Below are 17,807 nucleotides of genomic sequence, written 5' to 3'. Positions count from 1 at the left end.
CTATCCTATCCCATAGTGCTGTCTCTGAAGACTGCCTCTCTCTGCCTTCCTCTGGTTGCTGCTAACTTAGTAATCACGTCTGAGAAGCCCTGGTATGGGTCAGACCCACCTCCTGGATGTTCCTTAGCACCAGACGGAGCTCTGCCATAAAACCCTGTTCTCCAAGTGTCTGCCACTGCTCTGCCTCCCTAGCTGGACTGTGAGGTCCTTGTAGGCAACAGTGGTATCTAATTAACCTACATCTCCACAGCATCAAACACTGAGTCTGGTGTGTAGTAGACAGTTGTTGAATGCACAAACATACACAAGTGATCCAACTATTATGCCTTCAGCTTCAAAATCACAGTCATTTTTAACACAATCATGGCACCCATCATTACTGCTATAAATAAATAAATAATAAAATTTCAATATTTTTTTTTAACTTTTTTTTTTTACACTGGAGTATAGCCACTTAACAATGTGGAGATAGCTTCAGATGCTCAGCAGAGTGACTCATACATATAGTATCCATTCTCCCCCAGTCTTCCCTTCCATCCAGGCTGCCAGATAACATTGAACAGAGTTCTCTGTGCCATCTAGAAGCATTTTATCCATTTTAAATATAGCAGTGTGTCTGTGTTTATCTCAAACTCCCTAACTATCTCTTCCCCCCACTCTTTCTGGTAAACATAAATTTGTTCTTTAAGTCTGTGAGTCTGCTTCTGAAGAAAACTTCTGAAAGTTTTCCATGGAAAACTTCAATATTTCTTTAACAAAATAAGGACAGAGAACTCAAGGCAAACACATTTTTAATGAAGTCAAAGATTTACTTACACATATTCAAGTCAAGCAAAATACTGATGTACTTACTCATCTATATCAGAATGACAACTTATACCATAAGCCCATCTAGCTATGAAAGCAGGCTAAAAGTTGTATTCCCTTTAATTTGCTATGTTAAACTAATTCAGGTTTGTCCCCATTGATTTGTTGGGCAAAATTAAACCCACCCTGTACTAATTCGTACTTCTGTCTTCATGGTCTGCTGTGCTCATTTCTCTGGTCATACAAACACGATGAATCTACAGTCCAGTGATCTATTCTTTCTATGTGATTCTACCCCTCCATCAGTGCTCAGTTTTAGGAAGACAATGTACATTATTACATTGTTTGATGATGACAAAGTAAACTAGGATGGTGTTACATGCACACATTTTAAAAGGGGATTTGTTGTTTGAGATTACTCTGTCCATTTGGATGAGAAGTGCCTGTTTATGAAATGTGCCTGAGGACTCTGACAGATTTAATGCCTAATATCAGTGTAGGGAAAGCAGTGAAAGCCAACTTCAAAGGTCAGGGGAGCATTCTGATGGAACATCAGGGATTTCGCTACAGTAAATAAAGATTCATCTACTTCATGGGGTAAACAATGCACTGCAGTCCATATAAGGTGTAAATGAAACCTTTTCTCATTAAGATTTCAGTTATTTTACCTTCAATTATGGTACCTCTTGATTAGGAGAATGAACTCTACCACGTGTCCAGATCTCCAGTCAGGAAGCTGGGCTTTCTGATGTGGTTACAGATTTTAACAGCAAATGCTGTCAAGTAAATAATAACCATCACTGATTTTCTAAACACACATCTCCAAATTTAGATTGAGTTTCATGAATCATTTATTTATGATGCAAAGATAGTAGAAGGTAAATCTGTTCAAAAGTCTTAAGTAGATTTTTCTGTGTTGTGGTTTACATTAATGAACTAGATACCTAATTTTGAAGAAATCTGAGCTCAGTAAGAATTCAAAAACATGCAAAAGCAATTTCACAGCATATCTGAATTATAAGGGATCCATCCCTGCCTTCTTAGTTTTATGATTCTAAGGATCTCTGCAGAAAGCTCATTTTCAGCTAATAGTATCTAATAGAAGTCACTCCCTACTCATCATTACATTTTTTCTTTTCAAGGCTTTCAAGATCAACTGCAGGGGAGTAGATTACATTATTAGATGCATCCAAGTTTCCAAGAAACAGTTCAATTTCCAAAAGCTTATTGCCAAGGCCACGTAAAAGAGTCTGAAAATAAACACCCTGAAAGGCAGCAGTTGTTCTAACCAGTTTGAGGTGACAATTTATCAAGAACCGTTAATCTGCTGCCACGTGAGGCGCCTCTAGTTCATTCACTTTCCAGCTTGGTAAGAGTCTGGGTAATTTCTAATTATGGCTTAGGGCAGTTTTCCCACCTGAAGTTAAACAGAAGTTTGAGGAAATGTGTGCATTTCAAAAAGCAATCAAGCAGTCTGCTGGTAAATAAGGCACAATTATTCATGAACTGTACCCAGGCAATTTGGGGGTTTCATGTAAATAAATTATTTTTTTTTTAACTAAAATGAAAAAAAAAAAACTTAGTTTTTTAGGAGGGAGGGAGGTAAAATGATTCACTTAGTTAATGTCCAAGTTATATTGTACATCGTTAGTGTATAAAATGAAACTCAGGTAGCAGTTTTATATTGATTTAATGATCCATTAAACTCAACAACTGGCAACAAGCCCTTTAAGCAAAAATGATCATACTTTCATGAGAAGTTCAATTCTGCCACTAATTAGCTGTGTGTGACTTTGAATCAGTTACTTAACCTTGGTTACCCAAGACTCAGTCCCCTTATCTTTTAAATAGAGCTAATATTAAAAATAATTCTGAGGCTTCCCTGTTGGCTCAGTGGTAAAGAATCTGCCTCCCACTGCAGGAGACACAGGTTCGATCCTTGGGTGGGGAAGAACCCCTGGAGAAGGAAATAGCAGCCCACTCCAGTACCCTGTCCTGGGAAATCCCACAGACAGAGGAGCCTGGTGAGCTACAGACTATGGGGTTGCAAAGAGTCAGACATGACTTAGTAACTAAACAACAAAAATAATAACATTATCCTTTTATTATTCACACACACACACACACACAACTTGGTTGGTTATTAGACACGATCTTAATGCTCACCTTGCCTTTGGAAATAATATAATTATGCTTTTTCCTAACCAAATAAGAAACCAGGACCAAAATGCTGCTGCCGCTAAGTCGCTTCAGTTGTGTCCAACTCTGTGGACCCCATAGACGGCAGCCCACCAGGCTCTCCCGTCCCTGGGATTCTCCAGGAAAGAATACTGGAGTGGGTTGCCATTTCCTTCTCCAATACATCAAAGTGAAAAGTGAAAAGTGAAAGTGAATTCGCTATGTCGTGTCCGACTCCTAGCGACTTCATGGACTGCAGCCTACCAGGCTCCTCTGTCCACGGGATTTTCCAGGCAAGAGTACTGGAGTGGGTTGCCACTGCCTTCTCCCAGGACCAAAATATGTAGATGCAAATAGCTAACTGCCCTAATAGAACAGAAATTACTATGCAAATATGTATTGTTTACCTTTTCCATTTACACCTTTCTGTCCACCACCCCCGACTCCACCCCCACCCCCCACCCCTGGCCTTCATGTCTATTTCTACATTGGAGATTTATTACCTTGTGCTAAATAGATGGGGAAACAGTGGAAAGTGTCAGACTTTATTTTGGGGGGCTCCAAAATCACTGCAGATGGTGATTGCAGCCATGAAATTAAAAGATGCTTACTCCTTGGAAGGAAAGTTATGACCAACCTAGATAGCATATTCAAAAGCAGAGACATGACTTTGCCAACAAAGGTACGTCTAGTCAAGGCTATGGTTTTTCCAGTGGTCATGTATGGATGTGAGAGTTGGACTGTGAAGAAAGCTAAGCACCGAAGAATTGATGCTTTTGAACTGTGGTGTTGGAGAAGACTCTTTTTTTTTTTTTTTAATTTACATAATTGTATTAGTTTTGCCAAATATCAAAATGAATCCGCCACAGGTATACATGTGTTCCCCATCCTGAACCCTCCTCCCTCCTCCCTCCCCATACCATCCCTCTGGGTCATCCCAGTGCACCAGCCCCAAGTCCCTTGGACTGCAAGGAGATCCAACCAGTCCATTCTAAAGGAGATCAGCCCTGGGTGTTCTTTGGAAGGACTGATGCTAAAGCTGAAACTCCAATACTTTGGCCACCTCATGCGAAGAGTTGACTCATTAGAAAAGACCCTGATGGTGGGAGGGATTGGGGGCAGGAGAAGAAGGGGACGACAGAGGATGAGATGGCTGGATGGCATTACCGACTCGATGGACATGAGTTTGAATAAACTCCGGGAGTTGGTGATGGACAGGGAGGCCTGGCGTGCTGTGATTCATGGGGTCACAAAGAGCTGGACATGACTGAGCAACTGAACGGAACTGAACTGAAGCATTGCCTTCTTCCTAAAGAGGTCCCCAACAATGCAAAGGCTCTAGGTAGGGATAACTAAAGCCATTATTACTTTGTGAGAATGAGTTTGTGTGGCTTTTTTCCTAGACAGAATACTTTATATATTAATACTTAGTACCTGGGAAAATATAAAATGGCTCTGAGAGAGGGGTGAAAGGGCACAGGATATATTTCACAATTTTCCTTGAATAAATTTTGTCAGTTAATCATTTATTAAGTACTAAAAACCTTCTGGAAAAAAAATACAGAAAATGGCATTAGTATTTGCCTCAGGAAGAGAAGTGGGTAGTCGGGTACAAGGGTCAGGTGAGGGGGAAAGACTTGCCTTTCCTATGTTTCCTTTTGTGCCTTTTGAATTTGGTGCTACAGGCAAGTATACTCGAAATTTTTATTTTTTAAAAAATCCAGCCATCACACCCTGTCACTTGCTTTATTTCAGCTTTTAGATATTTGTTTACTCAACTTTTGATATGTATAATTGACCTTTTCCCCCTCTGAAATGTAATCTGGATTCATTTAAAATATGACTGGCTTTTCAAGGCTAATTTATTTGTCTTCAAAGTATTCAACATATGAAGGCATTCATATTCCTGAAGACATGGAGTTATAAGACAAGTAATATTATTTGCTGATTTTCTCTATACACAGTTTTCTTCACTAAAACTTACGCTTGCTGCAGACATGGTCTGTGCTTTACTAATCTTTGGAGGCCTCTTTAGGGCAAATACTGAGCGTGCACAGAAGGGTTACTTTCTTGAGTTTGGTTCTCAGTCCTTTTTTCCAAGGAAGAAAACCCATTAAATATAACATGATGTTTTGATTAAAAAGAAACTTCTCAGCATTTTAATAAAAACAAAACAACAACAAGAGACAAAGGCATTAAAAGAGAGAGGAAGAGAAAAACAGTTACAAATCACCCAGAGTTGCAATGAAACTTTTGGGACTCTACTGACTGGAAATGCTTAAAAAACACCAAATATGCCATAATGAGGGAGAACAAAGGTTGACTTAAAATCATAGACACATTTTTTTTCAACAAAATATTTGCCACATATACAAGGCCCAGGGGATAACATGTTGAACAATGCAGATATGATTCTTGCCTTCACAGCTTTCATAATAGTGGGGGGGCTATAGAAAGATACACAGACAATTATCATATGTTACAATAAATATAACAGGGCATACAGAGGTGTTCATAAAAGGAGAACCAATCCTATGCTTGAGAAAGTGAGATCTAACATCACAACACTTGGAACTTGACCTTTCAGTTCAGTTCAGTTCAGTCACTCAGTCGCTCAGTCGTGTCCAACTCTGTGTGACCCCATGAATTGCAGCACGCCAGGCCTCTCAGTCCATCACCAACTCCCGGAGCTCACCCAAACTCATGTCCATCGAGTCGATGATGTCATCCAGCCATCTCATCCTCTGTTGTCCCCTTCTCCTCCTGCCCCCAATTCCTCCCAGCATCAGAGTCTTTTCCAATGAGTCAACTCTTCACATGAGCTGGCCAAGGTATTGGAGTTTCAGCTTTAGCATCAGTCCTTCCAAAGAACACCCAGGACTGATCTCCTTTAGTATGGACTGGTTGGATCTCCTTGCAGTCCAAGGGACTCTCAAGAGTCTTCTCCAACACCACAGTTCAAAAGCATCAATTCTTCAGCACTCAGCTTTCTTCGCAGTACAAGTCTCACATCCATACATGACCACTGGGAAAACCATAGCCTTGACTAGACGTACCTTTGTTGGCAAACTAATGTCTCTGCTTTTGAATATGCTATCTAGGTTGGTGATAACTTTCCTTCCAAGGAGTAAGCGTCTTTTAATTTCACGGCTGCAATCACTATCTGCAGTGATTTTGGAGCCCCAAAAAATAAGTCTGACACTGTTTCCACTGTTTGCCTGTCTAATTCCCATGAAGTGATGGGACCAGATGCCATGATCTTAGTTTTCTGAATCTTGAGCTTTAAGCCAACTTTTTCACCCTCCTCTTTCACTTCCATCAAGAGGCTTTTTAGTTCCTCTTCACTTTCTGCCATAAGGAAAGTGTCATCTGCATATCTGAGGTTATTGATAGTTCTCCCGGGAATCTTGATTCCAGCTTAAATCTAATATCACAACACTTGGAAGTAGTACTTTAGAGTCTGGCAAATCCCAGTTCAATTCCTGGTATCAATGGTTCTACTTGGGTTCCAAAATAACTACAGATGGTGACTCCAGTTATGGAATTAAAAGATGCTTGCTCCTTGGAAGAAAAGCTATGACAAACCTAGACTGCATATTAAAAAGCAGAGATGTTACTTTGCCAACAAAGGTCCATCTAGTCAAAGCTATGGTTTTTCCAGTAGTCATGTATGGATGTGAGAGGTGGACCATAAAGAAGGCTGAGCATCAAAGAATTGATGCTTTTGAACTGTGGTATTGGAGAAGACTCTTGAGAGTCCCTTGGGCTGCAGAGAGATCAAAGCAGTCAATTCTAAAGGAAATCAATCTTGAATATTCATTGGAAGGACTGATGCTAAAGCTTGAAGCTCCAATATTTTGGCCACCTGATGCAAAGAACCAACTCATTAAATAAGATTCTGATGCTAGGAAAAATTGAAGGCAGGAGGAGAAGAGGGTGATGGAGGATGAGATGGTTGGATGGCATCACTGACATCAATGGACATGAGTTTGAACAAGCCCAGGAGATGGAGAAGGACAGGGAAGCCTGGTGTGCTGCAGTCCATTGGGTCACAAAGAGTCAGACACGACTAAGCAACTGAACAACAATAACTCTATCAGTTCAGTTCAGTCGCTCAGTCATTTCTGACTCTTCATGACCCCATGAACCACAGCACACCAGGCCTCCCTGTCTATCACCAACTCCCGGAGTCCACCCAAATCCATGTCCATTAAGTCAGTGATGCCATTCAACCATCTCATCCTCTGTCATCCCCTTCTCCTCCTGCCCTCAATCTTTCCCAGCATCAGGGTGTTTTCAAATGAGTCAGCTCTTCGCATCAGGTGGCCAAAGTATTGGAGTTTCAGCTTCAACATCAGTCCTTCCAATGAATACCCAGGACTGATCTCCTTTAGGATGGACTGGTTGGATCTCCTTGCAGACCAAGGGACTCTCAAGAGTCTTCTCCAACACCACAGTTCAAAAGCATCAATTCTTCGCCGCTCAGCTTTCTTTATACTCCAACTCTTACATCCATACATGACTACTGGAAAAACCATAGCCTTGACTATATGGACCTTTGTGGACAAAGTAATGTCTCTACTTTTTAATATGCTGTCTAGGTTAGTCATAACTTTCCTTCCAAAGAGTAAGTGTCTTTTAATTTCATGGCTATAATCATCATCTGCAGCGATTTTGGAGCCCTCAAAGATAAAGTCAGCCACTGTTTCCCCATCTATTTGCCATGAAGTGATAGGACCAGATGCCATGATCTTAGTTTTTTGAATGTTGAGCTTTATGCTAACTTTTCCACTCTGTTCTTTCACTTTCATCAAGAGGCTCTTTAGTTCGTCATTTTCTGCCATAAGGGTGGTGTCATCTCCATATCTGAGGTTATTGATATTTCTCCTGGCAGTCTTCATTCCAGCTTGTGCTTCTTCCAGCCCAGCATTTCTCATGATGTACTCTGCATATAAGTTAAATAAGCAGGGTGACAATATACAGCCTTGACGTACTCCTTTTCCTATTTGGAACCAGTCTGTTGTTCCATGTCCAGTTCTAACTGTTGCTTCCTGACCTGCATATAGGTTTCTTAAGAGGCAGGTCAGGTGGTCTGGTATTCCCATCTCTTTCAGAATTTTCCACAGTTTATTGTGATCCACACAGTCAAAGGCTTTGGCATAGTCAATAAAGCAGAAATAGATGGTTTTCTGGAACTCTCTTGCTTTTCTGATGATACAGCAGATGTTCGCAATTTGATCTCTGGTTCCTCTGCCTTTTCTAAAACCAGCTTGAACATCTGGAAGTTCATGGTTCACGAATTGCTGAAGCCTGGCTTGGAGAATTTTAAGCATCACTTTACTAGTGTGTGAGATGAGTGCAATTGTGCAGTAGTTTGAACATTCTTTGGCATTGCCTTTCTTTGGGATTGGAATGAAAACTGACCTTTTTCAGTCCTGTGGCCACTGCTGAGTTTTCCAAATTTGCTGGCATATTGAGTGCAGCACTTTTGCAGCATCATCTTTCAGGATTTGAAATAGCTCAACTGGAATTCCATCACCTCCACTAGCTTTGTTCATAGTGGCACTTTCTAAGGTCCACTTGACTTCACATTCCAGGCTCTAGGTGAGTGATCACATCATCGTGATTATCTGGGTCATGAAGATCTTTTTTGTACAGTTCTTCTGTGTATTCTTGCCACCTCTTCTTAATATCTTCTGCTTCTGTTAGGTCCCTACCATTTCTGTCCTTTATGGAGCCCATCTTTGCATGAAATGTTCCCTTGGTATCTCTAATTTTCTTGAAGAGATCTCTAGTCTTTCCCATTCTATCGTTTTCCTCTATTTCTTTGCATTGATTGCTGAGGAAGGCTTTCTTATCTCTCCTTGCTATTCTTTGGAACTCTGCATTCAAATGGGAATATCTTTCCTTTTCTCCTTTGCTTTTCACTTCCCTTCTTTTCACAGCTATTTGTAAGGCCTCCCCAGACAGCCATTTTGCTTTTTTGCATTTCTTTTTCTTGGGGATGGTCTTGATTCCTGTCTCCTGTACAATGTCATGAACCTCCGTCCATAGTTCATCAGGCACTCTATCAGATCTAGTCCCTTAAAGCTATTTCTCACTTCCACTGTATAGTCATAAGGGATTTGATTTAGGTCATATCTGAATGGTTTAGTGGTTTTCCCTACTTTCTTCAATTTAAGTCTGAATTTAGCAATGAGGAGTTCATGATCTGAGCCACAGTCAGCTCCCAGTCTTGTTTTTGATGACGGTATAGAGCTTCTCCATCTTTGGCTGCAAAGAATATAATCAGTCTGATTTCGGTGTTGACCATTTGTGATGTCCATGCGTAGAGTCTTCTCTTATGTTGTTGGAAGAGGGTGTTTGCTATGACCAGTGCGTTCTCTTGGCAAAAGTCTATTAGCCTTTGCCCTGCTTCATTCTGTACTCCAAGGCCAAATTTGCCTGTTCCTCCAGGTGTTTCTTGACTTCCTACTTTTGCATTCCAGTCGCCTATAATGAAAAGGATATCTTTTTTTGGATGTTAGTTCTAAGAGGTCTTGTAGGTCTTCATAGAACTGTTCAACTTCAGCTTCTTCAGCATTACTGGTCGGGTCATAGACTTGGATTACCATGATATTGAATGGTTCACCTTCGAAACAAACAGAGATCATTCAGTCGTTTTTGAGATTGCATCCAAGTACTGCATTTTGGACTCTTTTATTGACTATGATGGCTACTCCATTTCTTATAAGGGATTACTGCCCACAGCAATAGATATAATGGTCATCTGAGTTAAATTCACCCATTCCAGTCCATCTTAGTTCGCTGATTCCTAGAATGTCGATGTTCACTCCTGCCATCTCCGGTTTGATCACTTCCAATTTGCCTTGATTCATGGACCTAACATTCCAGGTTCCTGTGCAATATTGCTCTTTACAGCATCAAACCTTGCTTCTATCAGCAGTCCCATCCAGAACTGGGTGTTGTTTTTGCTTTGGCTCCATCACTTCATTCTTTCTGTAGTTATTTCTCCATTGATCTCCAGTAGCATATTGTGCACCTACTGACCTGGGGAGTTAATCTTTCAGTATCCTATCTTTTTGCCTTTTCAAATTGTTCATGGGGTTTTCAAGGCAAGAATACTGAAGTGGTTTGCCCTGGGCAATTTATTTAATCTCACCCAGACTCAGTGTCATCAACTTTTAAACACAAATAATGATAACAATGAGCTCAAAGAGTTGATGTGAACATTCATTGAAATGCATGTCATAAATCCAGCACAATGTCTGGCAAATGGCAAGCACCCAGTAACAATTAGCTAATAATATTAATGGTAACAGTAAGCTGAGAACTGACGCATGAGTAGGAATAGCCAGATAAAATGCAGGAGAGGAAGGAGGAAGAGTGTCCTGGGTGAAGGAGGAATGAACGCCCATAAAAGCAATAGTATAGTGAGTCAGAAAAAGAACCTGGCTTGAGCCAAGGGTTGAGAGGCATGTGGGGTGGGGTCAGAGATGCAGCTAAAGCTGAAAAGGCAAGCAGAGCCCAGCTCAATGGGTTTATCAAGCTCAGTGGAGTCCCTTCTATAATTTTAATCAGAAGAGGAACAGGATCAGATTTGAGTTTTAGAAAGACCAACTTGGCTACAGTGCGGAAAATGGAATGAGTAGTAAGAGACAGGAAACAATGAGATCAGTGTTAATAATTTTAAAATAATGCATTGGCTGTTGTGTAATTTCAGTTAGGGAGATTAGTGTTACATTAAATATTTATATATAATAATTCAAGAGGGCCTTAAAGTAATTATTATCAGCTTACTGATATTAGCTAATTGTTGAGCTGTTAGCTGTTTAGTTGCTAACTCATGTCCAACTCTTTTGTGACTCCATGGACTGTAGCCTCCTGTAGGGTCCTCTGTCCGTGGAATTTTCCAGGCAATAATTCTGGAGTGGCTTGCATGTTCTTTCTCAAGGGGATCTTCCTGACCGAGGGATCGAACCATGTCTCTTGCTTGGCAGGTGGATTTTTAAACACTGAGCCAGCTGGGAAGCTAACTAGTATTTTATTAATTCATTTGTCCATTCACTCAGCAAGCATTTATTAACTTCAATGTAGGCAGCAAACTATGAGAGATTTCAAAGAAATCTCTGAAGCACCCCACCCAACATGACTGCCTGAATTCCTTTCTCTGGTTGGAAGTTCTGTTACCCTGGGGATCTGATCAGAGGCAATGGCAAAGGTGATGTGGGGAGGGACCACACACCAGCAGAAAACTCAACCTGGGAGGCAGTGCTACAGAGCAGATTAGGATGGAACCTGAGGCATGAAGACAGCTCCCCTTCACCCTGGGAAGGGGAAATGTCACTATAACTGCATCAGTGTACAGTAGACTTCTTACTGCTCAAGGAGCAAATCTTCCATGACCCACTGGGAAGGGAATAAAAGCACTTCATGAAATGTCCTGCCCTCTATATTTCAGATGGATTAATAAATTTATTACCAAAATTCTATGAAATAGGTATGATTGTGTCCACTTTACAGGTGAGAAAACTGAGGCAAGAGATAGTCCCCAAGGTCAGAGGATTACATTCAGTCTGATGTTCTTACAGTCTGATGTTCAATCTATTACACTTACAGTCTGATGTTCAAGCTATTACACTACGTGGCCTCTGGCAGTGGGCCACGTACAAGATACAAGAGTGAGGTCTTTTTTAAATGTATGCCTCAAAATCTGATGGGGAGACAGATCATTACCCACTTTAGCATCAGGAAGGCCAAAATTTGAAAGGTTTTATTATAGGAATAAAATGAAATAGATGATTAAATATATTCACAGTCTCTTAACAGGAAATTGGACCAGCCTCAACAAATGAGTACCATTTTGAAAGGGTTTTTAAAATCTACCTTACTCTTTTAAACAAACCACAGTTTTGCCATATGGCCTAGGACACATCAGAAAGTGTTCAAATGTGGTTACATGCTTATCAGTTTAAAACAGAGCAGGTCATCTCACAGACTCAAAGATGGAGAGGCATGGCAAAGGAGATAAAAGAGCTAAGAGAATGTGACCTGTTACTCTTGGTTTTCTGCTAAGGCGGGGTGGGGAAGAAAAAAAAAAAGCTGATAATCTCAGTGAGAAATAAACCAAATATGCTTTTTCTCTCAGATCAAGCAAAGTTCTATCATCCACTCGTGTAGGGAAGCGGGTGGAGAATAAGCACATTTTTAACTATGAGCTCTGTGAGACATTTCCAATGTGAATCAAATAAAGACAAAATGGGGGGGGGGGGAATCCCTAACCCTCCATATAAGAAAGAAACTAGCAGCTTCTTGCAATGCCACTTGATGCCAATAGCAACCGAGAGTCTTGAGCCCCGGCTCTTAGCAGGCAATGAGAAGAATCCCAGGCCAGATGGCATTTAAAAATCCAATCTCACTCTATTTGTCTCTCCCCACTAACCTACCTTGTGTTTAAAGCAATCACTGCCATTTTCATAAACTGCAATATTTTAAAGTAGTCACCATCCTTTGAGAACACAAAAAGCTCTAATTACTATGAGTTTTAAAGTAGAGAGAATAAAAATTATGGAATTTGTGAAACCATTTCCAATTAAACATACACACACATACACACACCCAACACCCTACACTGAATACAGCTTTTCCAACCCAGACACCACAGCTCAGCAAGCCAGTCTTACATTCATTCACTTGTTAGTCCCTTTCTGCGGGACTCTCTCCACCACTGAAAAGTAACTTGGGACGCCGTAGATCTATGGGAACCGGCACCCCGTTCCTTCGTCTGGACAGCCCTGATCCCAGCTCCTGGCAGGACTTGTGGGTTCAGGGTCACCAACCCGCCCTCTGAGCCCTTCGCCCAGCCTCCACCCGCCCACCTGGAAGGGCACCTCTCCCTGCCCCCAGCTCCCTGGGAAACGGGCAGAGTTTCACTGTCTTTACTGCTTTTTAATCTTCACAAATAAAAATGCTGTGAGATGGATTCCCCACCCCACCCACCTGCCCGAGTCTGCACGACCACACTCAGTCGGGTCCTCTCCAAGGCATTCAAGCTGCGCCGGCAGCCGGGAGGCGTGAACAATGAACTTCTCTTTCGCACACACACCCTCTCCCCTAAATGGGAAGTTCTGAACTAGCCCGGGGGCCAGTTCCGCGATTTCCCCGGCAAGTCGGTCGCGCTCGGTAGGTAAGGGCCGGGCGAGCATCCCGGGCCGCACCCCTCGCTTCTCCGGGCGGGCAGTTACCTCCTTCCTCCGGCTCGGCGCCCCGGGGCGGGTAATCAGGGCCGTCTCCTCGCACACCACGGCCACGTCCTCCACGAACACGCAGTCTGGGAGGCTCTCGTCGGCGGGCAGCTGCACCACCTGCAGCCCCAGCTTACTGCCCAGCACGCCCACGTAGAGCTGGTGCTGCCGCTCAGCGCGGGCGAAATCCACCTCGTCGCCCTTGGTGCGCCTCAGCGCCTGTTGGGCGAGGGACTCGGGCAGCGCCCGTACCACGACATGGGTGGCTCGGCCAAAGGTGGCTGGGTGGCCGAGAGAAGCCATGGCTCGGGGTGGCGGCGGGGGGCGCGGCGGTAGGGTCTTGTGCGGGCAGCGCTCGCCGAGTCTGCGAGCGCCCGGCGGCTCCCCTTGGCAGCCGGCGAATGTGGTGCAGCGGGAGCCCTGCTCGCGCCCGGAGCCCTGCCCGAGCGACTGAGCATGCCCAGAGCTCCGGGCGCCTGCCCGCGCGCAGCCCGCGCGCCCACTCGGCGCTCTCGGGTTTGCAGGCGGCCCAGGCGGGAGTTGTAGTGGCGACCATCGCACGAAGTCTGAGTGAAGGCGGCGGCCGAGGAAGCGGGGAGTTCGAGAGGTGTGCGCTGGTGGGTGGCTGGGTGGGTGAACCTCGGCCAAAAGGCGCGGTACCAGAACCTGACGTTACCTGTATCTCGCCGCAGGTGCACCCCTCACATTTGGAGAGCGGCTGTGGCCTGCGCAGAGCGACTGGAAGGGTTTGCTTGGTGGTCGGGAAGCCAAGGATGGGAGGATTCCTTTCTGGATAGATACTTTGACCTCTCTCTCTACTCTGCTGTTCCTAGGTTCCCCGGCATGTGGTCCTGCCCCCAACCCCAACCTCCCCCTCCAGTTCCCAGGATGAGAATCTGTCTTTGTACCCAAGTCCATGTTACCTTGGGGCTTGTCAGATGGCTCGGTGGTAAAGAATCCACCTGCCAATGCAGCAGACACAGGTTCAATCTCTAGGTCTGGAAGATCCCTGGATAATGGCAACCCACTCAAGTATTCTACACACTCCAGTATTCTTGTCCTGATAATCCCATGGACAGAAGAGCCTGGTAGACTACAGTCCATGGGGTCCCAAAGAATTAGACACTACTGAGCACGCATGCATGCCATGTTACCTTGACTTTCTCGGCAAATGACCCACTCACCCCTCGCCAGACTCAAGATTGTGAAAAGGATCTTATTTCTTCCTCTCTGTAAGGACAAGAAACACAGAGAGAAATAGACATACAGAAACTCACAGTGTTTCAAGGACAATCGGTTCTTATGAACAGAGTGGGTGCGTGCCTGCTCAGTTCCATCAGTTCCGTCCAACTCTTTGGACCCCAAGAACTGTAGCCCACCAAACTCCTCTGTCCATGGGATTCTGCAGGCAAGAATACTGGAGTGGGTTGCCATGATTTCCTCCAGGCGATCTTCCCAACCCAGAGATCGAATCAGCGTCTCCTGAGTCTCCTGCATTACAGGCAGATTCTTTACAGAGTCATGGGGAAAGTGCTATGAACACTGTGATTATGTGTGATTCTGGAGTTTTTGCCTTCAGAATAGGGAGGAAAAGACCAAGTATGTTTTCATCAGCCATAGATGAGTGCTCACCTTGAGCAGTTTCAGATGTGGAGCATCACAACTCTTTTGTCTTTGGGAAAGAAGGTTTCCAAATTCCTTCCTTGCCTTCCCCTCAGGCCTGTTCAGACTCTGTGAAATTCTCATATTTATTAAACGTTTCTTTTCTCATGCCCCTTGGGAGTTCCTTTTCCTTCATAATGGTACTAGGCTTCTATTTTCCCATCTCACACATTACAGGTAAAATAATCCATGGGATCTGCTTTTTTTGAGGGGAAGATCCACTTCAGCTTGTAACTCCAAAATCACCTCAGTTAATAATCTTATTTCCTCAAATTCTGTAGCACATTTCTAATTTAAAGATTAATTAGATCATAGAACATTAGATTTGAATGAGATCTTAGAATCACTTTCATTTAACTCCCTACCCAATGTTCTGGGATTCCAGCTAAAACATCTATGACAGTCACCAGTTCTTTACTTGAACATTCTAAACTCACTTACAAAGTGTATTCTACTTTCAGAGTTATCACAAGCAAAAAATTTTTATTTGGGGCTTATATACCCCTGGTCCCAGTTCTGCCTTCTGCCATTACCTAACATGCAAGTGTTCTTTCACAAAGCAGCATTCATACATCCGAAGACAGTTCTGCTCTCCTTGCTACCTGACACCCCCTCCCACTCGCTGTCCTAACCCACTCCGGGCCTTGAGGCTAACCCACCAAAAAAGAACTAGTGACTGGTTTCTAAATCTCTTCAATATTCTGGTTATCTTCCTTTTGGTTCATATCAGTTTGCCAGTATCCCTTTTAAATCATAGTATCTAGAATAGAAACAATTCTTCCTGTGTGGCCTGACTCTCACAGACTATAGTAGGACCCTTATTCCAGGTGCTAGGCTTCTATTAACACTGCCTAAGCCCCTGGAGGCAGAAGCAACAACCCACTCCAGTATTCTTGCCTGGGAAATCCCATGGACAGAGGACCTGGTGGGCCACAGTCCATGAGGTTGCAGAGTTGGACACAATGTAGCAACTAAGCATGCAAACATGCAGTGTAGGTTTCAAGGAGATACCTAGCTAGCTAAGGATCCTGCAACAGTTGTCTCAGTTCAGCACAGAGGAGATGTGATCTGCCTTCTCTCCCCTCTCTCTCAAGGATGACTTGAATTTACCCAGATGACACAGCATTTCTCAGCTCTGAAAGTGACTGGTTTTAAGTGAAGGACAGCTCCAACCCTGATGCTGGGAAGTGGGACCAAAAGTAACATAACAAACCTTTGAGACCTACTGGGTTCTACTTCTGAGGCAAAACTCTCAGGGGACCCATGCTGTTGGCATCAAATTAGTGTCCAGAAATTACCTGATGGTGTCCTCAGCAGGGGATTCTCACCAGTGCTACCAGTGAAAGTTACCTCATGTGCTGAGCTTGCCCAGGCTAAAATATGGGACTTTGTTCCCCTCTTTACTTAACATTGAGGTTTCATGTACCTCCATTGGTCCCCACCTAGCAAGCTTAATTCATGCCCATGCCTTGTTAAAGCCTGAATACTTTGCCACGAAGTGCCCTGAGCCTAATTATAAACAAAGTCCCATGTATCCACTCTGGGCCCATGTCAACCCAGCAGCCAATTAAAACCTGAAAGATTTTTCCTATAAATTGACATTAGCTACATGTTCCATACTGAAATTGGGCCTCTTTTTTTTTTTTTTTAATCTAATTTTGCAGTTACCCCTAGTAAATGTTATCAGCTTCATTCCAACTTGCCTCATTTTGATTCTGTCATCCTGTGCATTATTTATTACCTCTAGTTTTGTATCATCTGAAATTTGATAAGCATGCCTTCTGTCTTTTCTAAGCAGTTGTCAAAAAGTGTTAGGATGTGTATGTTGGTGAAAAGAATAATAAAGACAAACTCCAGTAAATTACATTTACATGCCTTCCTGCTTGAGTGATGAAGGACTATTTTTGGGAACATGGACTTTATTGAGTCTAATATATATATAAATTCATTTTCCTCAGAGATATTTATTGAGAATTCTCAAGGCACACTACCATGTTATATACTTCAGAGACATACAGGCAGCTTTAAAACATGATCCTTGACCTTGAAGAGCTTACTGAGAAAACAAGACATCCAAAATTAGAGCTATGCTAAGAGTACATGAGAATTACTATCAACAAAGTGGTATAGGAAGTTAAGCAAAAAAGAAAGCACTGTGGCTAGTAGGAGTGAAGGAGAGCTGTTTGAAGAAGAGTGGTCTTGGTTTAGGCCTTGAATAATTTTTAGGATGTGAATATTTGCAAGAATAGAATAAGAATCCCAAGGAAAAGTATGTGCAAAAGCCAAATGCATGTTCAAGGAACAACAGATCAGCTCAAATCATGTATGCATTGGTTAAGATAACTCCAGCTGCTGTAACAAAATGCCCCCAACACATATGGTGGAACCAAGTCCTTAGTGTATCTCTTGTTCCCTTAAGAGCTAACACAGATGTTCTTGATTGGTTCCTGACTCTTCTCCAAACAACATACAGTGGGGTCTGGCCTTCTTGCATTTTGTGGCTCCAACACTTTGAAATATAGCATCCAAGTTCAGCATGCTCACCTTCCTCAAGCTGAAAGAAAATTATAAGATGCAGTATCAGATGTAAGAGGCTTGATGGGCCAGGCCAGGAAGTGATATCCATCACCTCTGCTCGCTTTCCCTCTGGCTGGAACTCAGTCACACAGCTACAGTGACCAAAGGGAAGAGCTGGGGAATAATCTTCTATGAACCCAGAAAGGAGAGGAAACAGGTTGGGGAAACAGCTAGCTGGTTTGTGCCCCAGAGTACAATGAGGAAAATGGGGAATAAAGGTAGAAAGGTTTAAGCTTTCATCGTTTGAGCAGTGGAGAGACATATGGTGTGGAGACTGAGTGTAGCTTCCGAAGCCAAACCTTGTGGGTGGAAGCTTGGCTCTGCTATTTTCTTATTGTA

At 43.1% G+C, this 17,807-nt stretch overlaps 1 protein-coding gene across 1 annotated transcript in view; it reads right to left on the bottom strand.

The window, feature by feature from the left end:
• The window catches only part of DDAH1 (dimethylarginine dimethylaminohydrolase 1), a 159,096-nt gene extending 145,416 nt beyond the window's left edge, over positions 1 to 13,680 (bottom strand). Inside the window, exon 1 of the mRNA XM_006080476.4 lies at positions 13,230 to 13,680. Within this exon, the coding sequence (XP_006080538.1) occupies positions 13,230 to 13,532 (303 nt within the window). The 5' untranslated portion in view covers positions 13,533 to 13,680. The remainder of the gene's footprint in view (positions 1 to 13,229) is intronic.
• Between the last annotated feature and the right edge of the window lie 4,127 nt (positions 13,681 to 17,807).

Source organism: Bubalus bubalis, chromosome 6, assembly GCF_019923935.1.
Source record: "Bubalus bubalis isolate 160015118507 breed Murrah chromosome 6, NDDB_SH_1, whole genome shotgun sequence".
Lineage (NCBI taxonomy): Eukaryota > Metazoa > Chordata > Mammalia > Artiodactyla > Bovidae > Bubalus > Bubalus bubalis.
This window is presented reverse-complemented; position numbering and strand designations above follow the sequence as displayed.